The sequence below is a fragment of the Erinaceus europaeus genome, chromosome 2, assembly GCF_950295315.1.
Source record: "Erinaceus europaeus chromosome 2, mEriEur2.1, whole genome shotgun sequence".
Classification (NCBI taxonomy): Eukaryota; Metazoa; Chordata; class Mammalia; order Eulipotyphla; family Erinaceidae; genus Erinaceus; species Erinaceus europaeus.
Genome location: NC_080163.1, coordinates 109,756,433 through 109,781,572, shown reverse-complemented (window position 1 = coordinate 109,781,572; position 25,140 = coordinate 109,756,433). Strand labels below are relative to the sequence as shown.

Sequence of the window (25,140 nt, the reverse complement as noted above, 5' to 3'; positions counted from 1 at the left end):
TTGGATCTACTGGCATATCAGATTTCAGACTCAGGGGCAAAAAGAAAAAGGAAAAAAAAAAAAAAAAACTAATGTAGCCACAGGTCCTTTAGAACTAAAATATGCCTTCTAGCTATGTACAAAATGGAGGATTCCCCCTCCCACCCCCACCTCTTCATCTTCACTATTCCAGCCCTTAGGTCCATGACTGGTTAATAATTTGTTTGGCTCTGTATGTTAATTCTCTTGTCAACCACCAGGTTCCAGATGCTAGCATGATGCCGAGCAGACTTCCTGGGACAGACCACCCCACCAATGTGTCCTGGAGCTCCACTTCCCCAGAGTCCTTCCCCACTGGGGAAAGAGAAAGACAGGCTGGGATTATGGATCGACCTGTCAACACCCATGTTCAGTAGGGAAGCAATTACAGAAGCCAGAGCTTCCACCTTCTGCATCCCACAATGACCTTGGGTCCATACTCCCAGAGGGTTAAAGAATAGGAAAGCTATCAGGGGAGGGGATGGGATATGGAGTTCTGGTGGTGGGAATTATGTGGAGTTGTACCCCTCTTATCCTATGGTTTTGTCAATGTTTCCTTTTCATAAATTAAAAAAAGAAAGAAAGAAAGTCCAAAACCAGAGAAAAATTTAATAAAAAGGGAAAAAAGAATAAAGGAGGAAAATCTCAGTAGAAAAGACTTTTACTAGAAGGAAAGAGGGTTTTGCATCAAGTGCAACTAAGGTCTATAAAAGGAAAGTGGGAAGAACACTGAACAATATGCTCATTAAGAAAAGAATACTTGGAAATATAGTAATTCTATTGATCCCAGCCCTCACCACACTGAAGAAGTTTTAGTTCTTGATGATTTTCTGTCTATCTCTGACTTTTTCTTTCTATAAGAAAAAAGTCCTGGAGTTGCAAAGCCCTACTAACAAAAAGCAAATAAACAAAAATTCTAATGATCAACCTGGGAGGTGGCACAGTGGATGTGTTGGACTCTTAGGTCCTGAGTTTGAATCCCAGCTCTGCATGTGCGAAAGAAAGTTCTCTGGTTCTCTCTCTCTTTAAAAAAATATTTATATATTTATTTTTTCCCTTTTGTTGCCCTTGTTGCTTTATTGTTGTAGTTATTATTATTGTTGTAGTTATTGATGTTATTAGATAGGACAGAGAGAAATGGAGAGAGGAGGGGAAGACAGAGGGGGAGAGAAAGATAGACACCTGCAGACCTGCTTCACTGCCTATGAAGCGACTCCCCTGCAAGTGGGGAGCCAGGGGTTCGAACCGGGATCCTTATGCTGGCCCTTGCACTTTGCGCCACATGCACTTAACCCGCTGCACTATCTCCCGACTCCCTCTCTCTCTCATAAGTAAATCTTTAAAAAAAATTAACAATAGAGGAAGAGAAACATGTCAAATAATTAGATTAAAAAATTCATATAACCTGTGTCAACCATTATCCTAAGCACTTTATAGAGATTATTTCATAAAAGTACATCAATGAACAGCAGGTTAAGCTCACATGGCACAAAGCGCAAGGACTGGAATAAGGATCCAGGATTGAGCCCCTGGCTCCCCACCTGCAGGAGAATTGCTTCAAAGGCAGTGAAGCAGGTCTGCAGGTGTCTGTCTTTCTCTCCCCGTTTTTCCCTCCTCTCTCCATTTCTCTCTGTTGTATCTAACAACGACGACATCAATAACAACACCTACAACAACAATGAAAAAAAAAACACGGGCAACAAAAGGAAAAATTTTAAAAAAAAGTACATCAATGAAATGGAGGAACTGAGATGCAGTGGATTAGTAGATTTATGCAAAGTTACAGAGATATGGAGGTTAGATTTGCAAAATATGGCTCCAAAACCCGTATTCTTAATTGGCTCAATATTCAAGAATGAATGAAGACTAAGATGATAACAGAACTAAAAAAAGAAGAAAAAACTGGTGGTGAATTACTGGGTTTTCATATAAGTCATGATGGAACGGTTCTTTCATGCTTTTCTATGCAAAACTGCATCATAAGTTTCCTGACAACCCAAAATATTGAGAGACAGGGGTTTAACAGAGGTTTAATATACCAAAATGCATACGGTAAAATAAAAACTCCTGCACAACTGATGCAGAAAACTGGAATAAATGAGAATTTGTTGACTAAAAAGAGGAAAGAAAATGCTCTAAGAGATAATATGTGAATATCTTTTCTATATTCCATATGAGTGAAACCAATACATATGAACTTGGGGGGAAAAAGAAGCAACCTGTAAGACTTTGTGAGGATCATGGCAGTTAGCTCTGGTGCGGTGCGTGTGGTGTGGAATAATATCCTGTAATCTTACAATCTTGTAACTCACTAGTAATCACAAATAAAACATGAGCAGAAAGAGAAATAATATGTGAAAGAAGGTTAAGAAAGTGAACTGATGGGGCCAACCAGAGAGCTCACCTATCATGTGTGCAACCCAAGTTCAAATCAGTTCCCTACTGTTTGGGAACCAAGGTATTTTTCCCTCTCTCTTTGTATATCAGTTTCTCTGACAGAGTTGGCCAAGAGTACTAAAGCCCCAGAGAAGATTTAAAAACAAAAAATAAATAATAAAACAACAAAAAAGTGAAAACATAATAGAAGCAAGGAAGACGAGATGTTTAGACCATAATACTAGTGATTGAGTATATACAGGAAAACAACTATGCTTATGTAACAAAACCTTTCAGTGGCATAGCAATTAGAGAAGATGGATATAATGTTTGGGAGAAGGCAAGCCCATGTCAGAGAGGAAGCTTTCCAAATTACAAACAGTATTTAAAATTATCAAGCAGTCTTCCACAGACCCATACATATAATAAATCCTCAGAAGATATTATGTGGGCCCAATGGTGGCTTATCCAGTTTAGCATGCATGTTACCATGCAGAAGAAACAAGGTTCATGCTCTTATTCCCCATCTGCAGGGGAGGGAGCTTCAGGAGCAGTGACACAGCAATACAAATATCTCTCTTTCTCAACTCTATCTACCCCTTCCCTCTTGATTCTGCCTCTATCAAAAAAATAGGTAAAATATTTTGCCAAAAGATGATATTATGTATGGCTGTGCATTTTCCAAATGTTCCAAGGGGCACAGGAATTAAAACAGCCAGATATGGGAGGTTAGTAGGTGGCTCATGCATTACAGTGCACATACCACTATGTTTAAGAACCTGGGCTTGAGCTCCAGATCACAATATGAGAACACCTGCATGGGGGAAGCTCATGAGTTGTAGAGCAGGGTTTTGGTATACTTCCTTTTCCTGTCTCACCCTCCTGACCAGAGGGAAGAAAACAATGGCTGCCAGGATGTAGACACTGAGCCTCAGCAATAAGTCTTATGGGGAAAATAAGATAAAAAGCAAGCAACAACAAGAAGAAGGATATGCTCAAGAAGGAGGTCTATGCCAATGTCCATGTCCAGCAGAGACACAATTACAGAAGCCAGAACTCCTATCTTCTGGCTCCCAAAAGAATTTTGGTCCATACTCTCAGAGGTAGAGTTAGGAGAAGATAAGTAAAGGCCTCTGAAACCTAAGTCCATTAGGACCCTGAGAAAGAAGAGGAAATAAGGAAAGACATTCATTCAGAAGTATTCATAGGTGTAGGTGTGACTTAGAAAAGAAGGTAGAATGATGGAAAAAAAATGGGTAAAATATAGATACATAGCCAGACAGCTAGTTATACAAATAATAGTCAATTCATTTCAGTGAACTTAGGAGAACCACTGCAGTTTCCAATGAAGGGAATGGGGACACAGAACTCTGGTAGATGGAACAGTATGGAATTATACCTCTGTTATCTTGTAATTTTGTAAACCAATATTAAATCACTAATAGAAAAAAAAAAAGCAAGTGGGGGCCCAGGCAGTAGTGCACTAAGTTAAACGTGCATAATGCAAAGCAGAAGGAATGAAACAAGGATCCCAGTTCCACTACCAGCTCTCTACTTGCCAGGAGGGTCACTTCAAAAGCTGTGAAGCAGGTCTGCAGGTGTCTCTCTCTCTCCTCCTCCTCTCTCAGTTTCTCTCTGTCCTATCCAACAACAATAGCAGCAGCAGCATCAACAATGGAAAAAAAGATGGCCAGCAGGAGCAGTGGGTTCTAGTGCAGGAACTGAGCCCTAGTGATAACCCTAGAGGCAAAAAAAAAAAAATTAGAAAAGTCTATAAGTATTTTTTTTTTAATCTGAGGGTGGAAATCAGGAAATTAAAATTTTAATACATTTTTACTTTTTAATTTCATATAAGAGATAATTTCATAAGAGAGAGATGCCAGAGCACCACTCTAGCAGATGAGGTAGAGGAACCTCAGATATCCACGTTTTGTGATCTACAAGCTTGAGGTATTCCCCCGGTTGCTACAACTATATATTATTTGTGAGAGTGAACCAGAGCATTACAATGCAATCTGCAGTACTGAGGATCAAACTCAGGAACCCAAGCTTGCAAGTCTGGTGCCCCTGCCACCTCCTGGACCAAATAAATTTGAATATTTTTTCAGGCAATTCTTTTGGATAAAAATTGAGATTCCCTGGCTTCTTTCATTGCAACCTAAGGGTCAGGACTCTGTGCCCCCCCCCCCCCCCAGCTAATTATCTCTTGTGGTTTTGTTATCTGAATCACAACTTTCATGATCTTTAGCTGCTTATGCTTAACTTTTGCTTATTTCTAAAATCTATTTACTAATTGAAATTTGGCTTTGAAGTTATTAGCTCTGATATCCAAATCAACTCCAATACTGACAAAGGGAGTGGAGAAAGAGTTTCAGATCCTCTCCCTGATATAGTAGAGTTCTGCTAAACACAGCTTATTATATATATGGACAATGGACAGACTCATTATGTCAAACCTCATATTATATATCACTAGAGATATACTTGTGCAGGCTCACCATCTGATTACTGTATATTATTAAAAAAATCCCATCTATATCTTGATTTAATGTATAAGTTTATCAAAGGTGAAAAAAAAGCCTATTTTTAATTTTATTTTTTCTGTGCTACTAGGGCTTCACTGGGCCTTCATGCATGCACAATTCCACCACTTTTTTTTTCCCCAGCTAGAAGGTGACAGATAGAGAGGAAGAGAGGGAGGTAGAAAGAGATAGAGAGGAAATAACCACAGCACTGTTTTACCTCTTATGAAGTTTCCCCTTTGTCTGGTGCTTCCACATGGTGCCCAGTCCACGTCCTCAATTATGGTAAAGGCTATCAGGTGAGTCATACCCCAGCCCATGAAAAAGCATTTTTCAAAGAACAGCTATCATCAGCGACAGTGCCTATGTGAATGTTCCAGTTTCTAAAATAGTGATTAAGTTGAGTTTTCCTAAAATAGCTCTTGACCCTAAAGGTTGAAAAATGGTAAACAAAAGATTGTCTACTTGATACGAGATTTTAAAAAGTTTGAACTCTCTTGATTCAACATGGGATGCTTCTTAATAGCAGCAAGGATTTTGACAAAAATGGCTTGTATGTACTTCTATGTGCTAACAAATCTATGATTCAAAACACAACGAGAAAACACTTAGGTCTAAGAAACTCTAGGTCTCTATCCTTTATCCTGACTAGGTCCATATGCCTATGTCATCTTTATGGCTTGTCTGAGGTGACTAACAAAAACAACAAAAATTTACACTGAATTACAGCAGAAGAGTTTTGCCATTTTCTGCAAGTTTGGTATTTGAAGAAAATAGTTAAAACTGACAAGCTCGAGTTCCTCAGAATATCTATATGTGCACTGCTAGACTTAGTAAGGTTTATTTTGAGTGTACTGCTCAACTGCTAAGAGATAATCTTCCTCATGTAGAGCACCCATGAGCATAAGTCTTAAAAAGCCTTATATAAAAAGAACTGTCCCCAGGGACTTACCCTTCAACATGCAGAGACACCTAACTCATGGGCATCCAATCTATTCAGACTAAACTAAACCAATTAAACTAAAGCAAAGTGTCACTACTCATTATTTCTATCAGTTTTAGTTGAAAGAGCAGTTCCAAGTCAAGATCCTGGCAAGCCAAATCTACATGCACTGCAAAGTTGTGAAGACACACACAAAAAAACTCTTATGTTTATAGCAGCACAGTGTGCAATTACACAAACTTGGAAGCAATCCAGATGTCCAACAATAGATGAGTAACTATGATGTGTGAATATACAATGTATATTAGTCAGCTATAAAAAAAAACAGATGAAATATTTTCCTTTTACATGTCTTGTTTGGAGCTTTAAGAGATCACGTTAAGAGGGCCGGACAGTAGTGCACCGGGTTAAACACACATAGTACGAAGCACAAGGACCAGCGCAAGGATCCGGGTTTGAGCCACTGCTCCCTACCTGCGGGGGGTGGGGGGGGGTCCGCTTCACAGGCAGTGAGGCAGGGCCGCAGGTGCCTTATCTTTCCCTCTCCCTCTGTCTTCCCCGCCTCCCCTCTCAACTTCTCTTTGTCCTAGACCAAAAAAAAAGAAAGAAATGTTAAAATAAGCCAAAAGGAAAGGACAAATACTGGATGATCTCATTTACAGGTGGTAATTAGGAAGTAAGGCAAGAAAAGGGAAGCACAGGATGAAGCTTTGACTAGGCAGGGTGTGCTGCATGCAGTAAATAAAGCAAAGGATTCTGGATTAGGGGAAGATTGAGGAGAGGGGAAGGCGCCCTGTATCCAGTGCAAAATGATGAAGGGGAACCTGGGTTTTTGGTGTGAGTAGTATGCAGACACCTACATGCGGGAGGGAAGAGGGTGTAAGAAACTGTACCCCTGTGTCAACTGTCCTGTAAACCAGTATTTCCCCCCCCCCAAATGATTTTTTAAAAGTTAGGGTGGAGGAACCTTGCGATCCTGTTGTTGCATGATACATAGGGAGATGAAAATTGTACCCTTGTGTCAACAGCTGCACTGCAAACCACTAACACCCCTTGATGAAAATGAAAAATACAAAATAAAATTTAAAAACTCAGACAAAAACCTGTATATCACCATTATGAAAGGTAGAGAAAGTAGTTTCTCAGATGATTGATGATTATCCCATTCCCCCATGGTTTAGTTGTTTTTAGCAACCCAAATAGATGTATTCTAATAGCAACGTCTACTTAGAGTCAAATAACTCTTGACCAAAGCACTAGATACATTTTTAGAATGTACTCCAAGATAAACAGAAAGCTAGAAATAAATAGGTAAAAGAACACTGTACTAGGAAAAAGTGAAATCTCAGGTAGCCAAAAAGCTCGTCTAAATATGAATCCAGGAAGTACCTCCAATGTTCCTCATATTCTTGTCAATGAAACAGAAATCTATTTGGTCTTTTCAAAGCAAATGATCAGCTGAAAATCAAAGACTGTCTCAAAAGCCACATTTCTATGATTTCTGTAATTAATACATTTAATATTAGGTTTGAAATTATTTTGCTATCCTGTTTAAGGCAGACCTTTGTTGTTTGATATCTCAATAATCAATAGTATGTTGGATTAATAGCCTCAACTTGGAAAACATAAAAGGTCACTCATATAGTTGCTAAAAGACAGCCCATGTAATGTATGAACAATCCTATAACTAGCATTTTATGTAGACTAAGAATACCTAGAAGCCCCTTTATGTCTTCTAAAAATCCTTCTGAAAACAATCTTTGAACTGACTTTCTTTAAAGCAAGTTTCTTTACATCAGATCCGAAGTAAGACTATAACAGAAGGGTGGGGGGTAGATAGTATAATGATTATGTAAAGAAACTCATGCTTGAGGCTCCGAAGACCCAGGTTCAATCACCCACACCCCCATAAACCAGAGCTGAGTAGCGCTCTGGTAAAAAAAAAAAAAAAAAAAAAATATATATATATATATATATATATATATATATATATATTACTATGACAGGCGTTCACAATCAACTAACTTGACAACTCTGATTAAACACTGTCAAAGTCCCAACTCATGTCAGAGTAATTATAATTCTGGTCACATCCATTAAATAAATATGCATTTTTCTCTCAGGCAAGAAATATCACATAAACTCTGAATTCATTTAAATCTCCTATATTTTTAACAAAAACTTTCAATGCTGCTGTTAACTTTTTACTAGAAAAGTTTAATGGGCACTAATATCTTAATATTTCATCTAAGTAAAGCTCGCCAATTTTTAATTCTCATAAAAAGAAAGTTTAAATGGAATTTTCCACATAAACTTTCAAGATGTTCCAAAAGAATTTCTGAACTATTACAGCAGATAAAAGTGTAAAATCACAGATCAAATAAGCAGCATATTTTCCTCTCAGTTATACTGATAAAACAAACGAGTTTATGAATAAGAGAGGAATTATTCAAATTCTTATTTCTGTATCTTGATTGTGGTGGCTACAGAATCCACAGAGGTGCTACAAAAAAGCAGAGAAATATACACTCATATATTGTAACAATATATTACAAATGTCAATTGTCTTTTGAACACAATACTAAACCTAGTTAAGATGTAACCATTAGGAAAAAACTCAGGGTAAAAGGCACAGAGCATTCATTCTACTATCTTTGCAACTTCCTGCGAATCTATAATTATTTAAAAATTTAAAGTAATAAAAAAGCAAACTTTTGAATTTATTTAACAAAAACTGCTATACATCCAAAATAAGTTTTGGTTTTTTTACCAGAGCACTGTCCAGCTCTAGTTTATGATGGTGCCAAGGATTGAACCTGGGCCTTTGGAACCTAAAGCATGTATTTTCAACTCCTGTCCCTACTGATATTCTTAATCATTAAATAATTCCCTGTATTAGAAAAGAAGACGGGGGGGCAGGTGGTAGCATAGCAGTGCAGTGGGTTAAGCGCACATAGTATGAAGTGCAAGATTTAAGTATCCAGGTTCCAGCCCCCAGATCCCCACTTGCAGGGGGGAGGGGCATTTCACAAGCAGTGAAGCAGGTCTGCAGGTATCTATCTCCCCCTTCCCTCTCAATTTCTCAATTTCTCTTTGTTCTATCCAAAAAAATGTAAAAAAAAGAAGAAAAAGAAAGACCAGGCTAGTCGATGCTTCTATTATATTCAAATGTAAGACTCTCCCTCCCCCGACATCATTCTGCTTTGTTTTAAGGAAGAAACAGTTTGAAGGAATAAAAAAACAAACAAAAAAACCCCAAAGAAATGCATATTTACCATTAGAACCATGATATTTGGAGTAAAGAAATTTATTGGAAAGCATAATACAATACTGTAAATAATTATGATCATGTCATCTTTTCTGCAAGTTCCTCCTCAAACAACACAGTATATAGGAACTATTTTCCCTAGTGCTAAAACTGTTACTATGTAGAACGAAGCACAGGCGATCTTTCATTCCAGAAAATGGATTTTCAACCAAATAAAGATAATAGAATAGTTACTTTCAAGTCCTCCACAATGAGCAACTATATTCTATAAAAACGAACGCTAACAAAATTAGTGCAATGATAGTCACAGCATAACCCTTCCACAAAGAAAGGAAGGGGGAGAGGATAAGAAAGGAAAAGAACACTTTCATTCCTTCTTGAAAGGAACATGAACTAGATATAAAATCACCATATTGAATTATCTAACACTCTAGAAAATCTACTAAGACATCAGAAATAAATTAGCCACCCAATCTCAAATAAAAACATTAGTATGTAAATAAGAGATATCTGTCTGAGTTCAATCCCTGGTAGCACATGTATCAGAGTATTTGTTTTTTTTTTTTCTCTCTCTCTCTCTTCCTAGCTTTCTCATAAATAAATAAGTAAATAAATAAATAAATAAAATCTTAAAATAAAGTAAAATAAAAACTGAAAGTGGGAAGATTAGTTAAGAGACCAATGTGGCAAGCCAGAAATGGCAAATGCCTGAATTAAGGGCAAAAACAATAGAATGAAAAGAACAGATACAAAAGTGTAACATCAGTTAGACTTTATGATTGGACAGGATGAGGATGATTCCAGGCCTGCACTGAGTAGAGCCAACCCATCTGCTTCACATTTTAATACTATCTCTACTTTTTCAATATGGTAAAGGTTCTGTCTTTCCTCATCCTCATTTTGGCAACAACCACAACATCTGACTTCCCTCTCTATGAAAAATTTGATCCTATACATTATAATTCTGCCACAGCATTCCACATTCATTGTTTAGAACAGTAAAGTAAGCTATTACATAGTTTTGATTAAATCACACAGATATCATCCTGGAACATAAAGTGGGCATCAAAGCTACAGGAAATATCACCAGTTTTGAGTAAACATTCCTATAGCAATCTCAACACTTAGTGTTTAGGAAAAACCAAAATGTTCTTTGAGTGGATTAGAATTATTTTATCATTTAAAGGAGAGGTCTGTGCCCACCAGTTTTAAGTTTCAAAAACAAACAAAAGAGCAAATCTACCACTTCAAAGCTATATTGACATTTTGCTGTTGTTGTTGTTGTTGTTGCAAATCTACCTAAAAATGTTATCAATATCCTGAAAACCCAAGTTAAAGATCTGTGAAATACAACATTAAAATTATAGTAACCACTGGAAAAACTGCAAGCTTTTTACCACTGTATGGGTAAAACTACTCTAAAGCCAGGGACTTCCAGTAACTCAATTCTCTTGGAAACTGTCCAAGACAACGTTATAGTAAATTTCCAACTTGTTTCATCTAAGATCAAGAAAAACAAGTAATTTAAAGTACCGGATTATGTTTAAATAGTCTCTTCCTAAAAGTTCTAAGTCAAAAAGCACTTGGAAAAATTTTTACTTACCATGGACTCTAAGTCCAGGGTCCCAGTGGTGGGTTAGGACAAGGGAGATAGCTTTCCCTTGGAATCTAAGTCTTAATATACTATTTAACATTGAGAAAAATTTCAATACAATTACCTTGATTTTTTAGAGAATCTGATTTTGGCAGAATCAGTTGAAATAATGGCTTACAGTAATACTGGAACTCTACAGAGCTCATAATGTGGTCAGTATAGGCTGGTGGTTACTCTGATTTGCTGTTTGTGCCACTGTTGTGTACTTTATCATTTGTGGCTCAAATTTCTGCTTTACATTCTGTCTAATAAATATATATATATATATCAACTTAATGTATAAACAAAGGTATCTATATGTGAGTACATGTGTGAACATGCTTATATGACACTCAAGACAGGCTCGGATTTTCCACTCAGTCTTTCTGTAAATTAAATTCTTTTAATTTGAGAAGATACAATAGTTAAAGAAAAATATACAATTAAATAACAAAGTGAACTATAAAAATTAATTCCTGGGGATGGGAAGACAGCATAACAGCTATGCAAAAGCTCTTATGCCTGTGGCTCCAAGGTCCCAGGTTCAATTCCCAGCACCACCATAGACCAGAGCAGAGCAGTGTGTTGGTCTTTCTTCTGTATCTTCCTTTCTGTATCTCTCTCTTCCTCTCTCTCTCTCTCATTAAAATAAAATATGCACAATATTTTTTTAAAATAAATAAAATTTTCTAGACACCAAGTGCTAAAAATGTGGGTTCATGAAGCCTAACCAACACATTTTCAATAAGCACTCTTAAACTTATAAATGCTCTCATCTTGAAACATTAAGTGGCACCCCAACTTCCACTTGTGAAAAATTATATCCTAAAGTAAAATTTAAAATCCTAAGAGAAATGATGCAAACTTAAAGGTCTGCACACTAAGATAATAAAAACGAGCTGGAATTAATTTAACTGAAAACAAATATTTTATTTAAAAAAATTTGGAAGCTCTCTGAAATACTGAAAATAGAGTGAACTTAATATACAAAATATACATATATATTATATAGAAGACACAAAGTGAACAAAGTAAGCAAAAATATTCTCGATGTGTTCAACATCCATTGAAACAGCAATGACATCCCAATCAATTCTTTCCACAAAAAGTACTGTATTAGTTACTTCTGTTATTTTTTTAATGATTAAACAATGGAGGTTTGTTGCAATATATTCTATGATTTGCCAATGTTGAGCTAAGAAGTTTCTATTAATGATGCTTCAACTAAGGATTTATGTTAAGAAGACAAATCTGTTTATACAACAGTGAGAATGAAAGACATCCAATGTGGGGCCGGGTGGTGGCGCACCTGGTTGAGTGAACATGTTACAGTGCACAAGGACCCAGGTTCGAGCTCCCAGTCCCCACCTGCAGGGGGAATGCTTTGCAAGTGGTGAAGCGTGTTCCAGATGTCTCTCTGTCTCTCCCCCTCTGCCACCCCTTCCCCTCTCAATTTCTGGCTGGCTGTCCAGTAACTAAAAAAAAGAAAAGAAAAAGATACGTATTTTTTAAAAGAGACATCCAATGCACAGTTCACCCCAAAAGGCTTCTTGATGCACATTTGCAACCACAAATAGTGTTCACCATATGCAGAAAGCTAAAGTAACAACAGACTGGTTAATAACAGTTTGGTTTTTCAAGTTCCCAATACAACCTATGTTTTTTAGAAGTGATCATATTAAAATAAACGTCTTTCACAGTTACAAGAAATTTAAGGCTGGAAATGAACCAATGCCCTAATTTTCTACTTTTTTCATATGCCATATGACTTCCACATGCTAAGATGGTTTATGCTTTAACCTGCAGTAAAGGCTTTACATCATTTTAATGCCCAGCACTTAAAATCCAGCAGTCAACCCCAGTGAATGCAAAGAATATGTCTGTTTTACTTGTAATGATTTCAACCAGACTACTAATCAGAAAAAGTTTAATTAAAGCCTTTTAGAGTAACTTTGCATCTCCCTGGAAGAAAATAAACAAAGAAAATCTAGGATAAAGGTGGGAGGAAGAAAAAATAACTCTTATATTTTCTCCAAATCTTAAAACATTTTAGTTTTTCATTTCTACAATAGCTATTGAACATTGGGGAAAAAAAAAAGTCACATCTAACAGAATTTCAAAAAAAATGTAGTTTGTAGGCTTTCTGACTGTTTGACAGCAATGTTTCAGGTTAAGATAAAGGATTAAAACAAATCTGCCAACCTCTGTCTACATGCAACAAACTAAAGACTCAACTTTCTACCAACGTATATCATTTTCTTAATTGAGTTCAATTTTAAGATATATCGATTTTTTTCTCCTATTCAGGCCACTCAAGTTTGTATGTGCTACCTCATGCTTATAGTCATTATCAGTGTGAATCAACTGCAGAAATTTCAAATCAAATTGTTACAAAACAAGTGAGAAAATTACATCTTGTATCTATGTAAGACTTACAGATTTTATTTTGGTCCTTTGCCAACAGGTTCAAGAATTTAACACAATTGGGGCCAATACATAAATACATTAAAATCGCAACAGTCAAAAGAGAAATTCACTTAGTTATTTAAAATGAAGTCCACTACACTGAAAAAAATTTTCCTCAGACTGAAGTCACAAAATATGATCTTAAATTCTCCTGGCCTGATGTTATTAAATATTAAAGACTATGAGAAAGAGATGTTGCAATCCTCTTCCCTTTACAACTATAATTGAAGCTTTAAAATCACAATTTCCAAACTTAACTTACAAACAAAATCCAACTAATTGTATAATTTTACAAGAAGTTTAACACAAAGCTCTACAACCCTGGTGTGATAGTTACCTGTGGCGTAAGTGCAAAGTAAAAAGCAAATGCACATCCTTGTCATCTAAAGAAGTATCTGATAATAAAACCACAAAATGCACAAACTAAATAAAAAGGTACAAGAGGCATTATGTTCATGCAGGAAGAGAAATGCACTAACCTAAGAAAAAACAGGAGGGAGAAAGGGAGGCAGGGAGGGAAGGAAGGAAGGAAGGAAGGAAGGAAGGAAGGAAGGGAGGGAGGGAGGGAGGAAGGAAAGAGGGAAGGAAGGAGAGATAACAAGCAGGCAAGCAAGCAGGGAGGGAAGGCAGACAGAGGACTCTAAACCTGCAGGATTCCACAGAAATGAACTAGTCACATCACTTCAAGAAAATACAGATTTTTTTAAAGGATTTCAGGTAAATAAAAGCAGCAGTCACTTTCATACTTTTCAACTTTACACAGTATATTATCTTGAATGCCAAGTGCATTCTCCCCTTCACTCACCCAAGGCTTCCTCACTCTTCCACACCAGCTTGCAGACAAATGCGAGGCAGAACAGGGTGGGGTGGAAGGAAACGACAAGCAGCTCCTTTCAGCTACTGCCCCACTTCCCGGGCACACAACCCTTCCCCCCCCCAAAATTTTTTTTTTAATTTCCAACACCTTTACCCACTACAAAAGAAGCCGTCCAACCTGCAGAGACCCAATCACCGCGGGTCCTCAGCAGACACACCTGTCGGCGCCCTGGCTCCCGCTCCCACCCCCACGCCCCTGACTCCTCAGTCATGTCCATTCGCAACCCCAAGACCTCCCGCTCCCTTTTACCTACTGGGTCGGGGCGAGGGTGACTGGGTGAAGGACACCTTTCAAAGTAGCCCCCCACAGTGTCACCAAAACACGGTTCCCGGAATCCAGTATTAAGAACACTTTTCCTTTCCCACCCCTGGACTCCCTTGGCCAACCTACCTCGTCGCCTCTCAAACTGTGCTCGGAGTTTGGGGTGGAGGTGGGGGGAGGCGGAGACGAGCAGAGCGAGCTGCCTACGGGACTCAAACGAGGAAACCCCCAACCCCCGGCTCCCGGGTCACCCCTCACTCGCAGTCACCAGGCCTCCCCCCTTTTCCCTTCCTGCCCCCCCACCCCGCACACACACACGCACACACACGCACCACCCCCCAGTTTCAGGAGCCGGACCTCACGCAAGTCCCCCGCCCAGGCCGCGAGAAAAGCTGGGGCTCAGACTCACTAACTTGCCATCCCGAGACAGACGCCCACTGCAAACCCGCACATCGCACAAGTCCACGTCACGCAGTTTCAACTCACATGTACACACCCTCCCCCGATACACACACACACACACACACACACACACACACCGGGGTCACCTCACAGTTTCCCAAACTCTAAACCCTAAAGTGACCCCACCTCCAGGATTCAAACCTTCCGCCCTCGGTGGGAGGCGAGTCGGCTAGTTGGGGAGCAACCGACGCCTTTCAAAGCAACGCTCCCCACAAACTGCCCCGCCCCACATCCCCGCGTCCCGGCCGGGCCCCTCCGGAGCCACCCCCCCCCCCCCCAGCCCCGGGTCCTCCCGCCTGCTTCTCCCTCGGCCGGTGCAGAGACCCAGCCCCACAGCCCACACACTTTTACAACCCCCCCCCCAAACACACACATACAAAATAACAACAAGCCAAAAAAAAGTGAAGGGAGAAGTGACCAAGGGGACTCGGGCTGGTCAGACTTCCGAGCCGCTGGACTCACCTCGGGATCCTGCGCCGAGTTGAGTCGGTCGGGCTGCAGCCCCCTCCCCAACGTCCCAGTGCGAAGGACTGAGGTAGGGAGGAGGGGAAGCGGGCGGGGGAGGGGGTGTCTTCCGCGTGGGGCGCCCGTCGGGAGGGGATTGGGGAGGGGTGGAGGCCAGAGCAGGAAGAGGAGAAGGGGGAGGGGAGGCCCCTATCTCCCAGTCTCCCCCCTGAAAACCTTCCTTGTCTCAATCACATCAGACTGACTGTCTTTGTCTGGCTGACAACCGCCATATTGATATCAACAGCCCCGCTCCCACCTGCTGCAGCTGTGCGGCCCTGGGAGTTGTAGTTCTGGCCTCCCTGGAGGAAAAGCGCGGGACTGAGGGTCCAGAGGCTCCTGAGAACTACAACTCCCAAAAGGCCTGGCGCTCGTGTGCCCTCCCATCGGGAGGAGGGGAAAGAGGTCAGAGTTGTGAAGGACTACATATTCCAGAAATCCATGGGACATGGGTCCAAGTTGGGGCGGGCGGGGGGGCATGATATCGCGCTGGGGTGAAGAGGACAGGAGAATTAGGAGGTGAATTTGAGCTGACGGAACGAGGAACTCAGAGAGGAAAGGGAGAAAAAGGACAGGGAGAAAAAGGACAGTTCCCGTGATGCCTGGATGCCAGACTACACTTCCCATGATGTCTTAGGAAGAGGGTGTCCGATAGAAAGACTGCAAGTCCCATCATGCTCTCGGCGGGAGGGTAGCGGAGGCTGAACCGGAAGACCCTAGCTGGGTTTTTAGGAAGCGGAGAGACAGGTTTTGAACCAGCAAAAGTCCACTATGAAACTGGTGAGTATCCACTCCTAGGTTAAGGGCAAAGGTGATGCCATATCCTTTTGAATTCTCACTTTGGGAGGGGACAGTCTGAGAAGAGATACTAGAAAGTTGGGGAGATTAAGGAAAGCTACTGTTTGTTGCTGAGGTTGGAAGCCTTTCTCCCAGTACCCCGCAATCAGCATCCACCCAACCAATAACCAAGTACCAAGGGATCTTACTCATCTGTTAGTGGGTCCTTTGGGTAGGTAAGAAACTGACGCTGTTTCATTTTCCTACTTGCGAATTAAGATCGGACTTGATGTGCCAGGTTTGACCTGTTTCTCAGCTCCACGTGCCTTTTGCATTAAGGAACTTCTTTCCACGCGTTTGGCATTTGATTAGCGTTTCTCCTTACAGCTGTTCAAAAAAGGCTCTGGTTAGATATGAGCATAGTGTGCAAAATAGTTGGGGAGAACATGATTACTACGTAAATTTGGAGTTACAGTTCATGAGCTACCTTGTATTTCAGAAAAGGATGAGGTCAGGATGTACAGTCTCAGAAAGTTTAAATCTGAAATCCCATACAGGATTTGGATGAACAGGGAGGAGGTGTTAACTGCTTTTCAGTCTGCGGCTGTTGGGATTTGGAGCCAAGGCTAGAGATAGCATGATCATGTACTTGGAGAAGTTTTTGCACCACAAAATTCAAAGCACTCGGTTTACAGGCCAGTGTTTCAGATCTGTATATTGAGGCATTTTACTCACTATGCCCACAGATTTAACTATCCCTACTCTGAGGAGTGAGTAATAATATAGTTAGGAAAGCAGAAAAAAAGATGCCAGAGGCTTGCTCAGCGTTTTAAATTCGTGATTCTTCTGCCAAGTACTGTCAAGTTTTACTTTCTTTAATTTTGTACCACAGAAGATTTGCTTTCTTTTTATATAATTGTGTGAAAGAAAATACTTGCCAAAGTGCTTACGCACACACCACTTAGGAAGTACTGTTACAGGCATATACTCTACAAAGTGTCAGCTGTGTTCTGAGGAGTCAGAGAAAGTACTGAAAATAGATTTGAGAGGAAGCTGCAGAGGGGAAGCAGTGCTGCAGGTGTATTTCTCTCTCCCTATCTATCTTCCCTGTCTCATTGATTTCTTTTTCCCTGTCCCTATCAATAAATAAATATTAAAAAAAGAAAATAGGTTCACTTTCAAAACAGTCTCCCTTTAAGTCAGTGCATGTAAGGGGAAGGGCACAACACAGTAAACCTTGAGAATATCAACTTGCTTCTAGGTCAGTATATTTAAGAATGCATAATTGGAAGTCACAGCCCTTGCCCTAAAGAAACTGCAGTCTAACATGGATTAAAAAACAAAAAGTAAGACAAATTATAATCCACTATGTTCATGGTAAAATAGAAGCATGTAAAGAGTTTGGGAAATGGGGGTCAGGATGGTCAGAGCCAGCTTTCTGGAAAGTTGATCTTAAGCTGATAAGATAAATAGGTAAGGCCTTCCGTGAAAGGGTTCAGTTTAGAGAATCAAGACCTTGGCAATTAATGGTTGAAACACAGATGTGGTGTCCCCAATAAAGGATAAATCACATCTGGTGTGGTCTGAGAAAGCATGCAAGTGTGAAGCAGTTTTTACCATAATTTTATTTGCTTGAGGGCATCAGCTAGAGTTTGCTTTACATTTATTTGAGTTCGCTCCTAAGATTTTCCTACTTAGTTTACTTAGAGGTGTGAAAACATGGAAATGAAAAAAATTAGAACCTTTTATTTTGAGAACCGAATGTTTCCAAAGGAAGAGGAAAATTTCTATCTATACTTGTTCATTACTTTGAATTCATATTGTCAGTAATTACTAACCCTCAGTTTTGGGTGAACAGAAATTTTACAACACAGATCGTTGTCCACATAACACTGTGCTTTCAAAAATGTCCACAACTAAGTTAAACTTCTTTTATGAGTCATGCCTTCCATAGAATAAATCATTCCATGGCTTTGAAATGTTAATGTTATTTACTGTTTCAGAAACATTGAGTAAGCATGCTTTGTATTTACTTCATACACAGAACATTTTATTGAGCACATTATTGTCCTTGAGGTTATAATTTTCCCACACACACACTGACCACATATTTCTGATTTAACATTTATTTTATATTAGGTCTTTTTAAAAAACTTTTTAAAAATCTTTATTGGATAGAGACAGTCAGAAATTGAGAGGGAAGGGAGTGATAGGGACAGACAGAGACACCTGCAACACTGCTTCACCACTCACAAAGCTTTCCCCTGCAGTAGGGACTTGGGGCTCGCACTTTATCGGGTCCTTGTGCATTGATTGTAACATGTGCACTCAATCAGGTGCACCTCCACCCAGCCTCTATAATAGGTCTTTCTCCAGTCCCACTAATTTGACTTTGTAGGGATTCTTTTGCTGCTTGAAATTCACCAGGACCTAACTGGCTCTTTATCCATCAATCTTCTCTCTCTCCCTGCCCCCCACCCCCATTCCTGTGTCTGTGTGACTTACAGGGTGTTTTACACATACACAGTTTTACTGCTTGGACATTTTCATTAATTTTTTTTAAATTTTTTTTATGAAAGAGAGACCAGAGCACTGCTTAACTCTAGCTTATGGTAGTACCAGGTTTGAAACTCAGATGTGCAAATCCTGTTGTTAACACTTTGAGCTATCCTAGTCCTGTCCTTTTTCAAATTACCTAAAAGGGAGAAAAACAATAGCTCCACAACTTCCCCCAGTGCCATAGCACTCCATGTGGTGTACCAGGAACAAGAACCTCAGCCTTGTGCATGGCAAGGCAGACCCTCTGTATTCAGTCTCTTTTTTTTTTTCTTTTCTTTTTTTTCCCCCCTTTATTGGATAAAGATAGAAATCAAAAGGGAAAGGGGAGATAGAGAGGGAAAGAGAAAGAGACACCTGCAGCACTGCTTCACTCATGAAGCTTCCCCCCTGCAGGTGAAGACTAGGGGCTTGACTCCAGGTTCTTGCACATGGTAGTGTGTGCACTTGACCAAGTTCACCACCACCACCCCCTCCCCCATATACAATTTTAGCCCTCTTAAATCTATTTGCTACTCCAGGATTCGTTTAAATAGGAAAGTTTCAGGGTCCAAGGATGTAGTTTAGTGATAAAGTGCATACTTGGCTTGTTTGAGGCCTTGAGTTTAATTCCCAGCATCAAAAGGTAATATAAATTTGCAGTGTTTCATGAATCCCCTCTACATATTCTTTAGTCCTTAGAATAAAGTCTTGTCATTGGTAACCAGGCTGATTTGCTCCTGTATTGCATAGATAATTACAATCCTGTCTACTTGTCTAGTACCCCCTCTGGCACTTAGCTCCCTTGCTTTCCTTGATCCAATTTTGTTACAAAGCTTAGTTACTTAAACATACCCTGCTCTCTTTTGTCTTCTGAATTTTAAAAACATTGTATCCATTTTGGAGAGCTGTCAGGAACTGGCTAATTTCATCAGATCTCTACTTATGTAACACTTCAGTGGCTACTTCAAGGCACCCATTCTCTGCTTCCATGACACATGTCCCTTTGTAGGTTTTCTCCTACTTAACTTGACATTGCTACTGTGTAGACTCTATGCTCTTGACACATAGTGTGATGCTATTAATTTTTGGAGGATTCTGAACCTCTGAATGCCTGTGAGAGAAGATAAAGAGATAAAGTTTAATAACCAATGACCATTAGAGTGAGAAATGAGCATGGCTGTCATTCACTGGGCAGTTTCTCAGGTACTTGCTAGTCTGTCTTATTTAATCCTGGGACCTAAGTGATAGTATTCCTTTTTTTAAAAAAAAAACCAAAAACTCATATCTGGGGAGTCGGGCTGTAGCGCAGTGGGTTAAGCGCAGGTGACGCAAAGCACAAGGACCGGCATAAGGATCCCGGTTCGAACCCCGGCTCCCCACCTGCAGGGGGAGTCGCTTCACAGGCGGTGAAGCAGGTCTGCAGGTGTCTATCTTTCTCTCCTCTTCTCTGTCTTCCCCTCCTCTCTCCATTTCTCTCTGTCCTATCCAACAACGACAACAACAATAATAACTACAAGAAAACAACAAGGGCAACAAAAGGGAATAAATAAATAAAATAAATATTAAAAAAAACTAATATCTGAGCCTCAGGTAAAGAAAGTGATTCAGGTTACTAACACAGGTTAAAAAAAATATCAGGCCGGGTGGTGGCACACCTGGTTGAGCGCACATGCTACAATGCACAAGGACCCAGCTTCAAGACCCTGGCCCCCACCTACAAGGGGAAAGCTTCACAAGTGGTGAAGCAGGGTTGCTTGTGTCTCTCTGTCTCTTTCCCTCTCAATCTCCCCTTCCCTCTCAATTTCTGACTGTATCTATCTAATAAAGATAATAAAAAAATTCTTATAAAAAATTATCAACAAGTGTTGCTGATCAATGTCTTAATTTGTTATGTGAAATATTGGGGGTGAAATTTGGAAATTCACATTTGTAAATCTGGCACTCCACCACATCCTAGGCTATAGTCCTTTCTTTTCTCTTCTATCTCTTTTTTTTTTTCTTTCTTTTTTCTTAAAATATATTTTGTTGAATTATGTGAGAGAGCTGTTCAGGAGTTAGCATAGTGGTTAAAAGCACTGGATTTTCAAGCATGAGATCCTGAGTTCAGCCCCTTACATCACATATACCAGAGTAAACTTCTGGTTTGGCCCTCCTGGCACATATTTTCTCTCTCTCGCTCTGTCTCTCTCTCTCATAAATAAATAATTTAAAAATAAATAAAAAAATTTAAAAGTAAATTATCTGAAAGTCAGAGAAGCTGGAGCACCACTTTAGCACATTTGGGGGTGGGAATTGAGCTGTGAGCCTCCAGCCTATATTCTTTAAGTGAGCTAAAAAGTGATAAAGATCTGAGCTGGGCAGTGGTGCCCCTGGTAGAGCACACATACCATAACATGCAGGGACCCACATCCAAGCCACAGCCTCCTCCTGCAGTGGGGAAACTTCACAAGTGGCAAAGCAGTACTGCAAGTGACTCTCCTTCTCCACCTCCCCTCTCAATTTCTCTCTGTCTCCATCTGAAATAACTAAATAAATTTTTTTAAAAAAAATTCTAGGACTGGGAGACAGAATAATGGTTATGCAAAAGAACTTCCATGCCTGAGTCCCCAAAGGTCCCAGGCTTTATTCCCAGCCCTACAGAGCTGAGCAGTGTTCTGGTCTTCCTTCATGTATTTCTCTCATTAAAATAAAATATTATTTTAAAAAATGACATAAAAAAAGGTCGGAACCCAAGTCTTCCATCATGATTAGTCCATTGCTTAGTGAAGGCAGGGACTTAAAATGTTATCTGTTAAAGAAAGATGGTTAGAGTGTATACTAAGGGGAAAAAATTATTCATAGTTGGTTTTTATTTAGTCTTAATGGAAGTACATTATAACATGTAAATTTCAAGTACGCAGCATTTTGAAATCATTGTGTATAGAAAAGGCTATTCTTAAATGAACTGTAAATGAAAATTTGGTTAAATTAAGATCTTCAGAAGGATTATTGATAGTGGTGTGGTGAGGGAGATGATAGCAGGTAGAACAGTGAACTTGTAGGTCCTGAATTTGATTGTGAATTTTACCTCCTGCAGAGGGGGACCAAGGAACTTGGACCTGGGTCCGCATACATGGTGATGTGTACTCTGTTCTGCATGAGCCACCACTTGGCCCCTTGAGTTATTTTTATACTGTTTACTTTAGCCTTGATATGATTTCTAGTTCTGTTACTTTACTCATCACTCTCTTGATAACATTTCACACACCCACAGGAAGACAAGGATGCTATTATAATATAATCTTTGGATTTATCCAGTTGTAGATACTAACTCAAAGAATTGTAGATGATTGTATCTTTATAGTATTCAGTATTTGAGTAATTTTAATTGACTGAAGAAAATCCACTAACCCCTTCAATTAACTAGAATCATTTTAGGGAAAAAAGGACAGGAAAATTAGAAATGTATCCTCTAAATTAGAACCTTTTAGAGTATGTCCTGTTTTTAGTGTAGTCTGAATCTGCTAGAGATACAAACTAGAAATCACCAGGCTAAATCCTTAGTAAAAGATCAGGAAGAGAGAAGAGTACATTGAGAGAAATTGAGTTGGCCAGGATGAAGTAGATGAAGATTCAAGTGAAGATAGCCAAAAGCAGTTCAAGAATGCAGTTTGTGCCGTATTCTCTATAGATAGTTCCTGAGATGGATAGAATCTAGTTTATTCAGTCAAGAAAGATTTAGTATACAACCACAGTAGACCTTTGGCATCTCCAGTTTTCATAACACTTTCCGTCTTAACTCTTACATTTGATCCCAAATATTGATGACAAATAATTATTTGCGGTTTTTATTCACACTCCAATTTGAATGTGACTTTAAGATGTGTGATGATCCTTAGTGAATCTTAGTGCTTCAGAATCAACTCTGTAGTTGCTTTTTTTTATTTATTCCCTTTTTTTTGCCCTTGTTTTTTTTTTATTATTGTTGTAGTTGTTATTGATGTCATCATTGTTAGATAAGACAGAGAGAAATGGAGAGAGGAGGGGAAGACAGAGAGGGAAGAGAAAGATAGACACCTGTAGACCTGCTTTACAGCCTGTGAAGCAGCTCCCCTGCAGGTGGGGAGCCAGGGGCTGGAACCCGGATCCTTAGGCTTCACACCACGTGTGCTTAACCTGCTATGCTACCACCGGACTCCCAGCTGCTCTTTTGTTAAAGGTTGAAAGGTCCTTTCAGTGCTTATTGACTTTTTTTGAGTTTGATGGAGAAAATGATATGCAGTAGTTGCACTTTGCAAGTATTTAAAACTCCTGAAAGGTGTGAAATACAATCTTCAGTGGTCTTTGCTTCTGTGTACAAAAGATGGTTTCATTATAAAAAGGAGGGGAGGGGGGCTAAGTGCTCAAACTTTTAGCATGTTCTTTCTCCTTGAAGCACAGATAGAGCAAAGAAATGGATTCATGGACTCCTCTCAGTGGAAAGTGAATTAAAGGCCAAGTCGAATTGTAGACTGTATAGATTTTTGCTTCAACGAGCAAATCTGGCCCCAAGGTCAGTTAAACACATCATCAGAAAGGGGTGTGGTTAGTTTTCACCTTAGATCTTGAGAGTAAGGGACTCTTTCACCAATTTACAGAATTCTTTTTGACTTCTTAGAATCTGGATTAAGAACAGGAAATCTCCTGCTTTAAATGACAAATATTCTAGAAAAACCCACGCTTAGTTTATCTATTGCTGCAGGACTGTTAAAATGTCTTCCAGATTTCATTCTTTCTTGTGTTTCTTTGCTGGTTGATTAGAGTGCCCTCATGTGTCTTCATGAGGTAATATCATTTGAAACTTTGAAAAGGTCATGTTTTATCACCACTTCAAGTAAATTTTTTTTTTTTCTTCTATCTAATTTCCTCAAACTCTGAAAAAAAACTTTCCCCAAACACAACAGGACCCCCGCAATGAAAATGGGTGTTTCATTCTTGGGCATTTCAAAATCCTGAACTGTTACTCTCAAGACTAAATTACATTTACTGTACTAAAAAAAAAAAAAAAAAGTATACCAATAAAAGATTTGGGGGAATAATGATATTAGAATCATAAATTCATAAATACATATGTCTGACTTATTAATGCTAATCAGCAAAGCCAGAGCACTTTCCTTGGTATATAAGCAAGACACCTTGACTGTGGTTTATAACTACCATAGCACACTTGTAACTGGTTTGCCTTGAGCACTTAAATCCCTCAACCATTTACTGGGATAATCAACACAATGTATTTGATGGATGTGCACCATAAGTTATGAAATGTAGTAAGTCCTAGTGTTCCCAAACGCAATATTCCCTCCTGGCTTGCTAATGTCAACAAAGGTCTAGGCATCTCTGTCATTTATTCATTCAACAGCTCTTCCTTTTAAAAACCTTCTCATGGCTAGGCATTGCGGAAGGTACTGGGTATAGTGCAGTGAAGGAAATAGGTCTGCTCCCTGACTTTATGGTACATAAAATCTAATGCACTTAATGTATGATCCAAACAATAGTGCAGTGGACTTCTTGATATGGAAAGATCATCAGCTACTGGCACAGATATCTTTTTTAATATGATGGCCAAGAAAGTTTATTTAACTGCATCTAAGAATATGTTTTCTTTAAAAGAAAATTTAGCAGGTACACCTAACTTGCTTGCTAGTTTACTTTTGTACCAGTAGTGCCTTTTTTTTTTTTTTTTTCTGTCATCTCTGGGAATTTGCCTAGCAGGGTTGACCTTTTCAGAAATGTAGAGAGAAATAGAGACAGAGAGAAAGAGAGAAATAGAGACAGAGAGAAAGACAACCACAGCACCAGAGCCTCCTCTGGTGTACTGGAAGGTCAGGCTTGAAGCTCGTTCATTAGCATGACAAAACATTCACACTATCTCCAGGTAAACTATCTGGTAAACCCTGCATTTATTTCTTTACTTACCTTGTGTATCTTACCAAGGAAACTTCTTTTTATCTAGCCTTATCCTCATCCAACTACTCTAGAAATCAGCCAAGTTCAGTAAAATCTCCCTACAACAGTGATAGATAAATGTGGAAAAGATTTAGAATGGGGAATATATTCTTTCAAATAGAAAAATGTGGTATCAGTATTAGAACACAGAACTTACATGCCTGTAGTTCCAATCCCCAGTACTACCTTATGTCAGAGCTGACTGGTATTCTGGTCTCACTCCCATTCTGTCTCTGTCATAAGAACAAATTTAAAGAAAAAGTTTTAGGGACTGGGCAATACACACCTGGTTGAGCACATATATTGCCATGTGCAAGAACCAGGGTTCAAAGCCCCTGGTTCCCACCTGCAGATGGGGCAGTTCACAAGCTTTGGAATAGTGTTGTAGATATCTCTCCTCCTCTCTCCTGCTCTCTGACTCTATAAGATGGGGGGGGGGGGGGCGAAGACCACCATGAACATGTAGTCGTCTTACAGGCACTGGAGCCCCAGTAATAACCCTGGTGGCAAAAGAAGGTGAAAACAAAAAAG

At 39.5% G+C, this 25,140-nt stretch overlaps 2 protein-coding genes across 16 annotated transcripts in view; one reads left to right on the top strand and one right to left on the bottom strand.

The window, feature by feature from the left end:
- The window catches only part of HMBOX1 (homeobox containing 1), a 213,447-nt gene extending 198,021 nt beyond the window's left edge, over positions 1–15,426 (bottom strand). For 6 of the 14 annotated variants that reach the window (XM_060184905.1, XM_007517240.3, XM_007517238.3 and 3 more), the window contains exon 1: positions 15,289–15,426. The gene's annotated coding sequence lies outside the window, so the exon portion shown is untranslated. Of the gene's footprint in view, positions 1–14,031; positions 14,075–15,288 lie in introns of those variants that run through there. The other 8 variants (XM_060184909.1, XM_060184910.1, XM_060184911.1 and 5 more) reach the window with 3 other exon arrangements.
- INTS9 (integrator complex subunit 9) overlaps positions 15,229–25,140 on the top strand; it is a 124,218-nt gene continuing 114,306 nt past the window's right edge. The window contains exon 1 of one of the 2 annotated variants that reach the window (XM_060184904.1): positions 15,229–15,361. Coding sequence is in view for 1 of the 2 variants with exons in the window: in XM_007517242.3 (XP_007517304.2) it covers positions 16,102–16,110 (9 nt within the window). In the remaining variant the exon portion in view is untranslated. Of the gene's footprint in view, positions 15,362–15,898; positions 16,111–25,140 lie in introns of those variants that run through there. The other variant, XM_007517242.3, reaches the window with a different exon arrangement.